This window comes from Girardinichthys multiradiatus, chromosome 18, assembly GCF_021462225.1.
Source record: "Girardinichthys multiradiatus isolate DD_20200921_A chromosome 18, DD_fGirMul_XY1, whole genome shotgun sequence".
Taxonomy (NCBI): Eukaryota; Metazoa; Chordata; class Actinopteri; order Cyprinodontiformes; family Goodeidae; genus Girardinichthys; species Girardinichthys multiradiatus.
The window spans coordinates 50,454,260-50,470,909 of NC_061810.1; the positions used below are offsets into that span (position 1 = coordinate 50,454,260).

Below are 16,650 nucleotides of genomic sequence, written 5' to 3' on the forward strand. Positions count from 1 at the left end.
ACGTGGAGCTGACGTGAAGTTACGAGCTGTGGTCTCATTAGGTGAAGTCAGAGCTGCAACAGTCAGATCCTGTTATAAATCACCAGGAAGGTTTTATTTCAGCTCTGGATGTAAAACATGAGAATCATTTTAACCGAAGCTGATGTTTGTCTCTTATGTTGCTGCAAACGGAACAGCTTCTTTCTAATGTCCTCCAGAAACCTGAAGTTTTGGGTCAGAACCATTTGGAACTTTGGCAAAACCCAATTCAATCTGAAGCAAAGAGAGCCCACAGCATGCTGCTCCCACCACCATGTTTCATTATGAGGCTATGGGTTTTTTGGGCCTCAAGTCTTTTTCCCCTGTTAAGAGTCAACGCACTAATGCCTGAAATAAACAATTAACTTTGCTGGTCAGGAATCCAAACCTGCACTGTTTTTCCTCAGGCCTAAATTATTACATGAACCTTCAAAAGTTATCTACCAATCTTTTACTATTTAACAGTTTGCTCATAATCTTTTACCGTTTAATTTACCATCCAAAAATCTGCCAGAGGTTGATTTATTTTGTTCTGAAAATGGATCAAATGTATTATTGATCCCATAAGATATAAAGTGGTATTATGCTCTACGATTAAAAGCTGTTAATGTTGAATTTCAGCTTTTCTGTCTTTGTAATGTCTGAGTTAACAGCTGTTTCTCCCTGTCTCCATAGTGTCCTCTCCTTCATTAGATGTTCCTCTAAATCTGGGTTTTTCTTCTCCTCACTCTGAGCTGCACAAGTTTTAATATTCTTAGGAAATCATTTTCTAAATCCACATTAAATCCTTTGTTCTCGATTCTAAATAGTAAAGATCCTCAGATTTAAGGTATAAATTACAACATAATAAACGAGACAAAGTGTAGGAAGTGAGTGTTAAATGTCTGAATGAACGGAACAGGAAGTGCTATTATTTTGATATTTCCAGCGGGAAGTGACCTTGTAATGTAGCAGCTAGCTTAGTAGAGAGAGAAGGTAAGAGATCAGTTATGTTTATTTTGTTTCCTCAAGGACCAAAGTCATTTATTTCAGCGTTCAGTTGGAGAGACGTTCATGTGGTCATTCTCATGAAGCTACAGCTAACATGGGCAGGTTGTTATGAGCCATTAACATCCCATAATAATCCAAAAACATGGCTAATGATCAAGCTCCTTTCACAGTAAAACCGTCTGGAGCTCACAGGCCGGGTTCCTCTCACTCTTCATTACAGGAGATAAAAACTGGTGCTAAGACTCGAGTCTCTGACCACGAGTCCAAGTCAAGTTGCAGATCTTGGAGTGCGATTCGAGTCTGTCAAGATGACTGACTGGAGCGGACCCCAGAATGCAGACGGACAGGCGGATTTCCCAGTCCAGCCTTTTTCATGGTACAGGATGTGGCCTTTTGGAGTCCAGATCTGCTGGATGTGTTTAACCCGCTGGTCTGTTCTGCAGAACATATGAGGCAGATACTGAGCTTACAGTTGTGTAAATCTGGCTGTTGTTCTGCTCCTTCATGGAGGTCTTTCTAACTGAGGAAGGATTTTAATTTTCAGCGATCAGTAAAAGCTGTGACTGAACTCCACGTGTTGGAGGTGGGTCTGCAGGTGTCTTAAGTCTTCAGCAGAACATTGCCATGTCTTCACACGCAGAGCATTTCTAAAATTAACAGGAAGCTGCAGCTGCAGCCGCACAAAGAGCCCAGCAGCCAATCAGATGGCTGCGTTTCAACCGCTTTAATAATCAGTGATGAGCTTTAATTACAGCTGAAAGCTTTACTGGAACACACACTTTACCTCACTGTGTGTGTGTGTGTGTGTGTGTGTGTGTGTGTGTGTCTGAATAGCTGCTGATGCTGTTTTTCACCTTAAAAAGTCGATTCATTGGAAACAAAAAGACGACTAATCAGCTGCAAAAGGAAGTATCTCTCTCTCTCTCACTCTCTCACACACACACACACACACACACAGCGTGATAACGTCAGTCTCTCTCATAGAGGTCAAAGGTCCAGCTGCCATCAGTCAACCTCGACCAATCACAGAGTAGCTGATAAACGGCAGAAACAAAGCTGGTCACCATGGTTACGTTATCAACGGTCAGCAGATTTGAATCCAAGTCAGGCTGTCGAACCCTGGTGCATCATGGGTAGAGCGCTGTGCCCTTGGTTCCTTCTGCAGGCCGGTGATATGGAGAGTGGGCGGAGCTACATTTTAACCTAAGAAACAGAGGCTTCAGGAGAAACATTTAGTCTTTTCTGTTTCCTGCTTCCCAAAGGCTGCAAGTAGCTTCAAGGAACAAATCATTAGAGACACGAACCTTCAGACTTTCATGGTGGATACAGATCTGCAGGTAAGATGTGTTAGACTCCATCTAGCCCAAAACCATTGTTCAGAGGTGAGGTTTAAAGTTTGTCTTGGTCCTCCATGGTGGTCCATGTTTAGAGCGTAGATTCAATGTTAAAGACGCTCATTAAAATCCAGCGCAGACCTGAGCTGGAGCAGAAAAGATAACTGTCCCTGTACCTGATGGAGGGGAGGAGGTGGTTTCCTGGTGCGCAGAGAACAACCACTGCACTAATGCAGAGATGATGAAGCAGAACGCAGGCTGACTCTCTCCCGCTTTCTCTCTGTAAAAAGAACCATGAAGATGAAATAAACTGTAACAACAAAACATTGATTACCAGAGGAACATGAAAAGTTGTCAAAAGCAGAAAATAATCCACAAACAGAAAGAAACCCATCAGAATCTGTTGAGAACTTTATATAGACGGTCTTACTCCATCCAGCCTGTGAGAAGCTCAACAATCCTGATTTTTGCTTTTGCCAACAGGAGGTCACAACAGTGAGAATGACATGAAACCAGATTCATGTCAGATTCGGACAGCTGAAAATGGGAGGTTAGCAAGTCTTGGATGTTTGTGGACATGCATCATGTGAAGATCTGGTTTTATGTTGTTAAGATGCGTGGTTAACATGTGGACCAGGCCTGCAGTCATGACAATTTGAAAGAAATCAAGTTTGAAATGATGACAGAGACTCAGAGAACCTTCATCCTGAAAGACCAAACATCTAAACAGAGATTAAACCAGAGTTTCGACACAATCACACATCCACTCACAGACAGAAACACGTCTTCTTCTGTTCTTCGCTTTGATGGAAATGGCCTTCAGATGTCAGCAGGCTGTCCGTGTTTTTGTGTCAACTAAAGAAGATGAGGAGCGCTCTCTGACAGGTGAGGATGATTCAGCTTCCTGTTGCCTCCTGCAGGAGCTCAAACGTCGCCTCCATCTCTCCAAGAACAAAAACAGTGAGAGGGAGACGCTGTCACACTGAAGGTTTTCATCTGAGCTCATCTTCGTCTCTTTCAGAAACGCAGCTGCAGCTTTTCTTCTGCTGAACGACACGGTGACGATCAAGAGCTGCTCTTTCACATCAATTCCTCCTGATGCTGCCTTCAGGAAGCAGGAGAAGAAGAGGATGAAAAGTGTTGGGAAGGAGCTGATAAGCAGTTGGTGTTCCAGAGATTTTAGGATGTTTAGCGTTAGCTCTGCAAGTGTCTGATCTTCATCCTCTGCTGGAGCTGTGACTTCAGCCCAGTTTTGGTCCAAACTAAACCCAACCAGGCACTCATCACGGCCAAACATACAGCTGTCCTTTAAAGCTGTGGGGTCACAGGAGACAGGACACCGGATTTAGTTCAGGGAATGTTATCGATGCTCCTTTGTCTGGAACAGCAGAACATGATCTGCTTCACCTCCACAGTTAACCTGGAATTCAACCCCACCTTGACCTAAGAAGGAAAGTTAGGAAGGGAGATGAGGTCAAACTCTCGGTACTTCACATGCACCAGACAGCTGGTGCAGTAGAAGAGAACCAGGCACATACTTGAGATGTTTCAACCAGCCCAGCGGTTGAATTTCAACACAAGCAAGTTTCCGACCAGCCTGGACTCGCTCCAAGGATGGAAGATGGTGCTGTTCCCTCAGTCACAGACTGTTTGATGTATAGATGGTCCAAACTTTACATCATAATGAAGCTACTTGCCAATACGAAGGAAATACAGCTTTGTATATATAGAACAAAGAGGTGTGTTGAAAACAGAGCCCTGGGGTACCCCACATATTAGATCAGTAGAATGTGCCAAGGTGTGGTTTCTATGGAAGCTTCTGTTTTCATGTAATATCTAAACCAGTCGAAACACTTCCAGAGATCCCGACCAAACTAGGAAGCCCCTTTATTTAGGTGGACAGAGTCAATGGCTCCTGATCACTAATCACTGCAACTGCTCTGAACTACCCCCATGTAAACATACATACAGTAACATCAAGTTGTTTATTCAAGACAATATAATAAATGGCTATGAATGTTTCATGCTGTAGTGGTAAGATGATCAAAGTGAGAAGAAACCTAAGAAACACACAGAGCTTCAACATGGCTGCAGAAGGTAACTTCTTCTTGGCCAGCAGGGGGAAACGGTACGAAACCAAACGGTGGAGAAAAGAAGACCTCGAACCAGGAGAGAGAAGAGAGACAAAGGATGAGGGGACAGATAGAAACACTGACCAAAAACCAAGAGAAAACATTTATTGTTGAGCACAGAACCCTCTGATCCTAAGAGGGATGAGAATCACCGGTTAGACATTAGTGGGGTTAAAATTCAATATTGCCTCTTTTCCATTCATGGTACCAGCACCACACGGCTCCACTCCACTCAGCCTCACTCTACTCGGCACCAACCCGGTTGTGTTTCCATAAACTCGCTGAAGGCTGGAGTTATGGCTGGAAGCCCCGCCTCCAGCCATCAGCATCATGCTCTGTGCCGCTGTGAACCCTTCCTGTCTCATGGTTCGGTGTGACCCGACCAAACAGGAGATAAGCTTCAAGAACAAACATCCAAAGTAAAATAAACACTCACCATCACACAACAGTGATTTCGGACTTTCAGTTTGACCTGCTACAGCTGTTGGGGTTTTTAATATTTTTGTACTTACTTTAGAATTTTTGGAGCTTTTCCTGTGGCTTGTTATCAGCTGCCTTTGGAACACTTTCTCACGCTGCTGACCGCGCTCACGGCCAATCAGTGGACAGCAGTCGGCCCTGCTCAGCCCTGATGAGACCTGACAACAAGCAGGTACCAAGAAAGCCAGTACCGGGCTGGAGAAACCAGCAATGAAAACGGTCATGAAACGGGCTGAGTGGAGTGGAAAATAGAGCCCACGGAAAAGGGGCGTATGTCACAGTAAAAATACATATTATTTGTGTAAATTGATTGATTGATGGATTTTGTTTATATGACCCCTTTTTCAATTCTGACCCCTTTAAAGGTCTCTGCACCTTCTTGATGAACAAGGAGAAACTGTGACAGAATCGAAAGAGATTTTTCTGAAACCAGTTACTAAAACATCCCAACAAAGGTTACCGTCTGGGTCGGTCTTTAAAGTGAGGAAGAGGACACTTCCTTCTGGAAGACCAGAGCACACTTTGGTCTTCCTTGTCCAACATCCTGAAAGTCCTGGAGAGAGTCTGACTGGTCCATAAGCACCTCCAGGACTTGCTGCCAGTCTGCAGCTAAGCTCAGAGCTGAACAGAGCATTATCGCTGAGCTCAAGGCTGTCTGGACATGGCAGACAGCACCGTAAGGTTATCTGATGTTGGGATTATTAATCTGAGAATATTATTTAATATTTAATATTAATATTTTAATATTTTATCAAACCTAACCTCATGAACTGTGGTAAGGAATGTTGTCCAAAAGACGAAGAAGTTTGAAGAAGGTATCCACAGTGAACAAAGGGTTATCTCCGGAGCTGTAGCTGGGTGACCCGTCCTGTCCTCTGACCATATAGGTTAACACGATGATGTGGTCTCTGCTGTCTTCCTTCCAGACTGGGAGACCACGTCTTTGCAGGAGTTTCTCTCGGACACCGTTTGCTTCTGCAGGTCTCGGAAGGAAAGTCAAGCAATGCTTGTACCTTAATTTCCCCGTTCATGAATGAAAATACCGGATACACAGACAGTATTTCATTCGTACTTATCTTTGCATATGATCGATGATCGTATGAGACTCTTGGATCCAATTTGAAGAGTTCATCAGCGCGCTTGTCTCCCCTGTCCAGTCTCTTTTGAAGGCCGTGTGAAAGAGGGCGGATGTAGCAACAGCTGTGCTTTTATTTGGGTAGTGGCGTCACAGGAAGTCCGCAGTTATCCCGTTTCCTGGCTGTGCACTTTATTTTGAAAGTTCCAGAAGAGTCCGTACCGGAGTTTAATGTTGAAATCCATGGCTGTGGGTCCCAACATCCCCCCTTTTAGTTCCGAAGAATAAGATGAAGTTCACAGTCTTTGGGGCTAAACATCCGTCCTCAGCCATGAGAAAAAGGTCACTGGGTTCCTGTAGCAAGGCAGAGTTCAACAGTTCATTTTGGTTCAGAGGTTAGTGTTTGGACAGGAATGAGGCAGGTTTGGGCAGACTAACACTAAAAAAATGTTTAAAAGAGAAAAAAAACAAAAACAAAAGTCATGTAATAATTTTCCCACCATAATAATACTGCTTTTAAAACCTTAATAATTTCTGAAGTTCAAAACCATAAGAAAGAAAAAGATTAAAACAGAATATAAGGTGTTGGAAATTATTTACCATCTTCATACCTTGTTTGATAGATTTTACAGGGTTGATTCTGGACTGCAACGGCTTGCCAGGTCTTTTAGAAACGCCGTTACCTCAGTTATTACACACCTGCAGTAGAGGGTGACGCGGGAGTGGATTTTCTCTCCGGTCCCATCCCGCTCCCAGAAAAATGTCTTGTCTCATCCCAATTCCAGGCCAGCATAAAAAAAAACAAATCCTGTCCCGTTCCACTCCTGGTAAATTGACTCCCACTCCTGTCCCGCTCCCATTTTAGTTTTCTTCATTTAGTCTTTTGGTAATTTCTTTCTTTGAAGGACCAGTTAGGTCCCTGTTTTTAGCTGTAGTAAAGGCCAGTTAAAGTAAAAAGAATAATAATGAAGAAATAATAAAATATCAAACAAGGAAACAGACCATGTCTATCTTAGCTGAATAAACAAAATGTACATAATTGTATTTTACTCATTTATTAAGTGACTGTTTCCTTTGAACAATGACATCACTTTTATGTTTCAAGTTGCTGAAATTAAAGAAAAATGCACCTAGTAAGAGAACTGTACTTGGTGAACAAAAGGCCAAAAAGGCATTACCTTCATAATTTAGAAACTGTACCTCAATGGTTCACAGCCCTGGTCCTCAGGGACCTCTTCTCTGCAAGTTTTAGATGTGTGTCTGCTCCAGAACACCTGATTTAAATTCTAACATGACCTCCTATACAGGCATCAAGAATGGAGGGTCAAACTGGACAAAATTAATACAATAAAATCATCATTAAATAAATACATGTTGTTAATGTCCCATAAGTGAAGTAAATGTAACATGAAAGAAATGTAACAATAAATGTGCCATTAAATTAAAGGTACCATTTATTTATTTAATACATCATTAGAAACAATAAATGTACCATTATATCATGAAATGGACTATTATGCAATTAAATATGCCACTGAATAATTAAGTATAATTTTAAAGACGACATGACGTAATTAGTGGTACACTTAATATTTAATGATGTATTAAATAAATTGTACATTTAATGTTACATTCAATTTTTTTCTATTTCACAACATATTTATTTAATATCTTCCCTTGATGAAGCCTTTCTATACAGAGTCCGCGAGGGGACATGGGGGGGATGTTTCCTCTTTCTTTTTACGTTCTCACGCAATAGTCTTTGCGTTATTTAGCAATACTTTGTGGGATAGTTTCCAAACCAGATAACTGCAAAAATGAAACAAACACTACACCCGTTTTGAGATTTATTGAGTTTTATTTTGAAATCAGCATTAAATAAAATTATCTTCAAATCAGACTAAAAGACAGTTTTTATCCACAAGCTGTCAAACAAACTACTGAACAATAAAACTGCATGAAACCACATCTGACCCTTTATTTCCTTATTACTGCTGCATGATGGGTACTTTTTTTTGTACACCATTAGTGTTTTTGTTTTTATCGTGATTTGAACGGTTCTTCTTATCCTAAGCATTTTATCGCATTGTTTACAGCGTGTTAACCTGCATATGACAAATAAACCATATTAATGACATATCAGTGTTTGTTTTATGAGCAGTTTATCATCTGTGCTGTTGCTCCAAAATGCCGAACGCAAAAGTATTGCGTGGAGACGCAAAATAAATAAATTTCCCCATGTCCCCTCACGGGCTTCCGTACCTTACCTCTTAAATCTTTAGAGCAGCAATTTTGTTGGTCAGATGAGACTTGACACATGTTGGTACTTTTGATTTGATAAATGAAGAGATGCAGGACTGATTTAATCCAGAATCTGTCTAACAAGTGTCCCTTAATCACTGGTGAACTTGATTACAACTAAACACGTTTTATAAGCAGCAGACTGCGTGTTAAAACCGCTACATTCAACTCTCTTGAAGTTCGGTAATATTTGCGACTTTCCTGTCAGCTCTATGAGTTTAGTAGATAAGTCTTTATTTCTGACTTTACGTTACAAATCCAATTTTACCACGTCCAGTTCTCCACCTGCGTTTGTTCCCTCCATCCTGAACGCAGGTGGAAAACATCGATCAGAAGCCCTGTTGGCTTGTGGGTCGTGTAGTTCGTTTGACTCACATTATAGTATAGGCTTCTTGGAAAAAAACTACACAATGGCGGCGTCGATCCAAGTTTTTTTTTTTTTAAAGTTTATAACAAAGTCTCAGTTTTACATTTCCAAGGACAATTGATCCTAGTTTATTTCCCTCCTATTGGTTAGCTCCCGCTCCCGTCTGCTCCAGTTCATGTTTTATCCTGTACCGTGAATGGACACGTGTTTCCCACACAAGCTGAGCATATCTACGAGTCTCCTGCACGGAGAGATTCTCTGTTATGCACTACATGGTCACTTCATACTGCACGCTAACGTGGAGGTTGTGAAGAAACAAAGACTTAAAAGTGTGGTCTTCTTCAAGACCTGGAGCATAACATCCCTGAAAATAAGCCGTCTTTAAACTGTGGAAATATTCTCTGGGAGGTTCATACTGTTTTTGCATAACTGTCAAAGCATTAATAGTGGCAGCGGCTTCATCTCTGTAAACATAGTACTCTTCTCTAAGAGCCTGGCAGAGAGCTGGATAACTGTCACTAATTTCTAGAGGAAGAGTTTTTATGAACACATGAACACTCTTAGCTGTTGTTTTCCAAATAAGCCTCAGCTTCTCATGATCAGAAGGAAAACGCAAGTCAAGAAGACAATGTTCAACCTCAAGCAGATAAGCATCAATATTTGACTCCTGGCTACCTGGATCAAAAACGTCTATGTCCTTAGCAAGGAATTCAAGCTGTTTGAAACGGACACCATGCTCCCAAGGTGGACCACGTCCATCTGAGAAGTCATGCTGGTTAAGTTCATGAAATGGTGGAAGATCATGATCTAACCTCTGGGGAAGGAGACAAGTCTTCTCATGCTTTAAATGAGAGCTTTGTCATGAATGGACTCGTGCACATGGTGGTGGGTCAGGTTGGATTGAGTCACCTGAGAACCATGTGAGTCTCTCCTGGTCCCTAGGGGACACAGAGTCAGAAAGGAGAGGGGTGCCGATCAGGCTGGAAAACTGCTCCTTCTACCGAATTGGGCCACTTGTGCACGCTGAGTCTGGCACTCGGTCATCTTGGTGGTTGTTCACTGAAAAGGGATTTGGCCGGACACCACTGGAGACCTGACTTTCAACACTTTTGTTAAGGTCTGTGGAAGTAAGTTGAACACTTGGATTAAATTTAGGAGAGGAGACTCTGACCTAGGTGCTGGAGGTCTGCTGTCTGAGTCTGCCCCCTGCTGTGGCTGCTGGGAGTGAAAATTCAAATCCGGTACCTGAACGGTGGGGGTGTGTTCCCCCCTTTGGGATGAAGCTTTCTTGAGCTCATCTGCTTTCAGGTCCACTAACTTTGCTTCAGCTTTCTCCATCCTCTCCTCAGCTTTTGAGAGCTCAAGCTTTGCAGCATTTTCTCTTTGAAGAGCCATCTGGTGGCCAGTCTGTAACTGAAGATATCTTTTAGCTTCTAGTTGTGTTCAAATAATATTTGGGTCTGTTAAGGGTTGTCCTGTGAATACCAGCCCAGTAAGGCGATGGTATTAGGACAAAATAGAAAGGTGTGAGACGAGCTCTGACATTATTGAACAGCATAAACTCTGCACATATATGGAATAAATTCACACAATTTCTTAAAATACAAGAATTTATTAACAAAAATAAGTCAACTCAAAGTAAAACATATTTCAATCAACAAACTCTTTACTTTGCTAAAACAATCCAACTAAACTACCAAACAGAATTAAAGAATAATGAAGACTAATGGACTATGTACAATATAAACAAGTTGATTAAAGATGATTGATAATTATGACCAAAAGAGTGATGCAACATTACCATGCAATGTTTATGTTTGAGAACCAAGGATTATCTTGAAGAATCTGGAAATGAAGTTAAGTTAGTCTTGGAACCAACTTAGACAATAATCAGCAAACGTTTAGACAACCATTCACAATGAAACATCAGATAAAATATTATTTTAATAAAATAATATTTTAAAGAATGATCTGCTGAATAAAACCAACCTTCTAGATGACTAATTCTTAACGCGGTCTAATTAACTGCCTTTATTTATTAAAATAATATTTGAAGAAATATTATTAAGGAAATATTTTGGAAAAGAGACAAATCTTTCTGGAGAAATGAGGCTTAATGGTGTTTACTTAGTTATCAGATTTAGTAAATGATGTTTAGGAACTATTATTCACTAGATTGAAAACCAACAACCTTTCTGTTAAATACTCTTTAGTAGCAACCACGTGTTCTTACTGGTTAGCGTTGAGCTAACAAAGAAGCTAATAGCTTAGCACCAGAATCAACACATACATTTAAAATACCAGGGTAATAAAAGGGTTAAAATGCATAAGCGCGGACGACACGTTATGATCAATGTTCTGTTTAAAATCACCCTTTAAATAAAGTTTGATTTAACTTTAAAAACACACAAAGAACACAAACAGGGCACCTGTGCTGCAGATAGCCTGCTAGCACCAAGATAAATAAGTTCAAGACAAACAAAAACTTGATAAAAATGAAAAACGTTTAGATCATTTCAATCCAAATCTTTCTATTATTTTTCTGCCCAAACCCTTAACCTCATGAACCATGGTGAGGAAATGTTGTCCAAAAGACGAAGAAGTTTGAAGAAGGTATCCACAGTGAACAAAGGGTTATCTCCAGAGCTGTAGCTGGGTGACCCGTCCTGTCCTCTGACCTCACAGGTTAACACGGTGATGTGGTCTCTGCTGTCTTCCTTCCAGACTGGGAGACCACATCTTTGCAGGAGTTTCTCTCGGACACCGTTTGCTTCTGCAGGTCTCGGAAGGAAAGTCAAGCAATGCTTGTACCTTAATTTCCCCGTTCATGAATGAAAATACCAGAAACACAGACAGTATTTCATTCGTACTTATCTTTGCATATAATCGATGATCGTATGAGACTCTTGGATCCAATTTGAAGAGTTCATCAGCGCGCTTGTCTCCCCTGTCCAGTCTCTTTTGAAGGCCGTGTGAAAGAGGGCGGATGTAGCAACAGCTGTGCTTTTATTTGCGTAATGGCGTCACAGGAAGTCCGCAGTTATCCCGTTTCCTGGCTGTGCCGGAAGAAGGTTAATGCACTTTATTTTGAAAGTTCCAGAAGAGTTTGTACCGGAGTTTAATGTTGAAATCCATGGCTGTGGGCCAACACTGATGTTTCTGGACCTTGAAACACATCTCAGCCTGAACAGCAGCAGGAGGAGCGGGAGAAACTGCAGGCTGCGGTTTCTACAAGCAGAAGACAAACCATCTAAAGGTCCAATGAGAGCTAAGCTGAAATACTGATTACGGTATTGGTGTTGAGCAAAGAGGTCCGCTTGGGTCTGTGGGTTGGTTCTGTTCAACCAGAGGTTCTACTGACTTCTATCTTCTATCCTTATTTCTTTATTTGCTGCATTTATTCCTCGCTGTTTGCTTTGAGCTCCAGAGACCTTTGTTCTCTTTGTGGTGTCTCCATGACCTGAGATCAGTCTTCACCAGGAGAAGACAGCAGACTTCAGACTGGTGGTGGAGAACTGCAGTTAGCTTCCTGTGAAGAACGATGATGTTTCCATCAGAGCAGACTGAGATCCTTCTGAGGATGAGGAGGATTATTATTTCTGTTTCAGGTGAACGAAGTTGGCTCAGATTCACCTGAAGAGTCTAGAACCTTCCAGACTGAAAAGAGGGAGAAGGTCTTTGACTGTGCTGTAGGTCTGTAACCAGCAGGGGGAGGTGTAAAGCAACTTTTTATTTAAATCCATTTTTAGAGCCTGTTCTTGAAGACCTGTGTGATGTTGAGAGGTTCTGACTTTAGTTGCATGAAAGCATCAGACTGAATGACTTTCTCAGGAGCCATGAAGCTTCCTAACAGGTGGATTTCCTCTCCTTGAGTCAGATTTCAGACATTTCACCAGCTGTCAGATCCAGGACCAACAAACTGTTACCACTTGAACTGGTCCATTTAAACCCAGCAGGAAGTTGCCCTGATGTTCCTCAACAGTTTGGGACAATCTGGGCCGGACTGAAGGAAAACTGCAGACTGTTCTGATAAATCTATCATGTGTGGGTTTAAAGTGGACCACATTCATGGTTCTGGGTTTCTGTCTCCAAGCTTTAAATTGATCCAGCTCTGATCCCCAGTCAATCAACCAATCATCCAAGTTATCCTGGATCAGCTCTGATCAGCAGGTCAAGTACAGAAAAAAAATCCAACTGATTAAATCTGAAAACTCCCACGATGTTTCTGTCAGTAAATGCATCAACAGGCAGCATGATCTCTGCTGCTCTCTGAGGAAGCATGCTTTGGGAATGGGAATAATCCTGTAATTCCTTTACTTTCTGTTGGATCCCAAACTTCTGTGTCTTTTAAGGAACCCACAGCTGTTTGTTTTTTTTGCTTTTAACCTAAATGTTTGTTAGATTAACAGGATTAGTCAGTCTGAATCTGTAGGTCAGACCGCTTAGGGACGTAGAAACCTGCATCCATCAGGGAAGTCTTTATTGGTGGAGCTCCCGTCAAAAATCAGTAGTCATTTCCTCTCGAATCATTATTCCCCATCTGTTAGCTGATTAAACTTTGCTCACATTTCTCCTGTTGCTGAACCGGTCTGCAGAGCTGCACCTGTTCCAGGTGACAGGAAGCAGGAAGCAAACAGCTCTGACATGTGTGCAGACTGTTTCAGGAAACATTTCTGAAATGTTCCAGCAGAATATGGTGAGAGTCAGTCCATAAAAGCTGCTCAGCTCTGAGCAGAACTTAGCAGAACTTTTGCTTCTAACCAGCAGAGAAAGATGCAACCTGCCCAAAAGATTTCTATGGCTCCTAATGACCAGCTGCAGATCTGCTGAAACTCACAGAGGAGTTCACAGATGTCCTCTTCAGGCTCATCCTGTTCTTCTCCAAGAAATCCAGACAGAACCGGACCTTACGAAGGCAGAGCTCCAAGAATCGTTCTGGTTCAAGCTTAGCTTCTAATGTTTGTCTTTTTGATGGGTCTATGAGAGCCTCATACCTGACTAAACCAAAACTAGGCTGCATGGTACAGCTGGCAGTACTGCTGCCTTATAGCAAAAAGGTTGCAAGTTCAAATCCCTGCCAAGGCCCGTTCTGTGTGTTTTCTCTTTCTCTGTGTCCCTACGATGGACCCTGTCCAGGTTCTACACTGCCTCTTGCCCACTGGCAGCTGGAGATAGGCACCAGTGACCCTGCAGTCCAGCCAAGGTTAAGGGTCAGAGTTAATACAAGCAGAATAGCTTCAGGACATCATCAAATCAAATTAGAGTAAAACAGGAGTAACTCCAGGATGGAGTCAGAAATATAGATCTATGTAGATATATTTTAGGCATAAGAATGAATAAGATTAACAACCATGATAAAATGACAATAATGTCAGGAATAAACCTTGGCCCAGACAACCCCTGCATAGAGGTTCTGATGATGATCAGTTAATCAATGCATCTGATCAGTAACATGACTCTAACTGACCCGGATCATCTGGGACCAGAACAGATAGACTCAGTTTTCCCCTCCAGCTTCAGCAGGTTGGTTTGTTTTTATCATAGATAGATAGATAGATAGATAGATAGATAGATAGATAGATAGATAGATAGATAGATAGATAGATAGATAGATAGATAGATAGATAGATAGATAGATAGATAGATAGATAGATAGATAGATAGATAGATAGATAGATAGATAGATAGATAGATAGATAGATAGATGTGGGAGCTGGAGGAGGTGACGTAGGCTGTGTGATGACGTCAGTCTCCGTGTGTCTCGGGGTGTGTTTGTTTGTGAGAGGAAGCGGCTGGTTGGATGTTGGGCGGGGTCTGAGGAGTCACGGAGAGGCAGAGGGAGAGGAGAGACCAGAAACACGTCCTGATCCCGGTCCTGATCCAGATTCTGCTCCCGGTCCTGATCCAGCTGCAGCGCGCACTACCCGAGCAGGACATACCGAACCACAAGACAGGCGGACAGCCGGGAGGATGGGCCGGCTGTAGCGCGCTGCTTTCGGGCTCGGAGCTCCAGGATGAGCGTAGCGCTGCAGGACCTCCGGAACACCGTGAGAACACGCACACACACTGAAACACGCACACACACTGAAACACGCACACACACTGAAACACGCACACACACTGAAACACGCACACACACTGAAACACGCACACACACTGAAACACGCACACACACTGAAACACGCACACATGCCCGCAGCATGCGCGCAGCCGGCCGCGTGACCGTCACAGCCCACGCGCTGATGATGCTGATCAGCTGTCAGTCACTGTGATTGATTCGGGCGGAGCTTCCGGCCTGTAATCACTTTCCTGCTGACGTCACGGATCAGCCCGATGATGTCTGATCAGAGCTTCGTTCTGCAGGTCAGATCAGAATTTGACCTTTGCAGCAGATTCCAGATGATGCTGAGATATTTGATGTTTCTGCAGGAACAGTGGACTGGTTCTGGTTGGAACATGAAGCTGCAATATTGTGTCAAAGAAATCAGACACATATGATGAATTTTTTACCTGCAGTCAGTCTGAATCTGGAGGAGATTCTCTGAGGAAGTCCACCTTTAATAAGAATAATGGGCGAGTGTTTGAGGGAGGCTCTGAAACAAACATGTTGGACTGGTTTAAATCTGACCTGAAATTCCCAGTCTGCTGGCAGGAAGCTGTAATTCATGCAGAACGTCACCAAGTCTGAGGTTGGAGTTTTAAAAAGAGGGTGATATCCTCACACAGAGCCTTGTGGTTCTCCATGAATATCAGACCCAACGATTCACATGTATATCATCTAAAGGTAGCTGAGAATGGACCTAAACATTACTGGGTTTAATTCTAGGTCACCCCCCACCCTCCTCTTATTTAAAAAAAAATTGTGCATTAAGTAAATGACCATGGAAAGTCAGTAAAACCTGTAAATAATCTGGAACAAACTTAGTTCTGCTGTATTTAATAAACATCAACAGTTTTTATGAAATACAGAGAACAGAATCATTGCTTCTTTCTGTTGCTCTTCTGTTTACATTTATTGTCATTACAAGCAGGAAATCATCTGTTAAAGTAAATATTTTATATCAATGCTTTTATGCAACAGTTTATATAACAGTGATATTAATGTTGGATGTATTTCATGTTGTTTAAACATGAAGCTTCTGTCCTGCTGCTGCTTTGTTTGTGTCTGTATAACATCAGAGCTGCAGATCAGCTCCAGCAGATTGGTCTGGCTTTCAGTTTCTGTACAGTTCTGATCCTCACCAGTAAAACCGGACCTTGGATCTGTCTGTGCTTCTAAACAGATGGCTGCCGCTTTGGCAGAACGTTCTGTACTGTTTTGTGAATCGTGTCTCTGATGCTGTCAGAGCTTCGGATCTTCTGTGCTTCTCTTTTTTGGTGCAAAGAACCAAAAGGTGAAACTTTGGGTCTGCAGCTCAGGAACTGAAAGCATCCTGAACTCAGTTTCATCGACACTGTTGGTTTCTGAGGCAGACGCAACAATTAGGGAAAGGTGAAGGCTGTAGCCTGGGGCCCCAACATACCAGGGGCCCAATGAAATTCACCATAAACTTACAGCGAGGATTTAATTGTTTTAATCATGTTATTAAGACGTTAATAAGCGTGTTTTTAAAGAGATAAACAATGGTGGACCTGTTGCTCCCGGCAACAACCGTTGTGTTGCACCATAAAAAAGCTGCAAATATGGCAAGCTGTTTTATCATATAGTAGACATTTCCATAATTCTGTTTTACCAAGTGAGAAATAACATTTGAAAAGCCAGAGTCCAGTTTGAACTCAGAAGGAAGGAATTCTGGATGTTTGGCGTTCACAAGGCTGTTGATGGAATCGTTTTAATTTTAACTAGTTGGAAAGAGTTTTAGATTTATTTACGTTTAGTTCTGAAATTAAAAAGCCATTTTCTCGGGAGGGGGGCGTTATTAAAGCTATCAAAAATATTATTAGAGACAAGAG

At 42.1% G+C, this 16,650-nt stretch overlaps 1 protein-coding gene and 1 long non-coding RNA gene across 4 annotated transcripts in view; both read left to right on the top strand.

The window, feature by feature from the left end:
• Positions 1 to 2,198: 2,198 nt before the first annotated feature.
• Positions 2,199 to 4,364, top strand: LOC124884610. Its single transcript, XR_007042476.1, has 3 exons — positions 2,199 to 2,345; positions 2,826 to 3,227; positions 3,364 to 4,364. It is a non-coding gene; the product is annotated as an uncharacterized LOC124884610 (long non-coding RNA).
• A 10,085-nt stretch (positions 4,365 to 14,449) lies between these two features.
• ece2b (endothelin converting enzyme 2b) overlaps positions 14,450 to 16,650 on the top strand; it is a 35,165-nt gene continuing 32,964 nt past the window's right edge. For 2 of the 3 annotated variants that reach the window (XM_047392631.1, XM_047392632.1), the window contains exon 1: positions 14,451 to 14,744. In XM_047392631.1, the coding sequence (XP_047248587.1) occupies positions 14,712 to 14,744 (33 nt within the window). In that variant the 5' untranslated portion in view covers positions 14,451 to 14,711. Of the gene's footprint in view, positions 14,745 to 16,650 lie in introns of all 3 variants that reach the window. The other variant, XM_047392633.1, reaches the window with a different exon arrangement.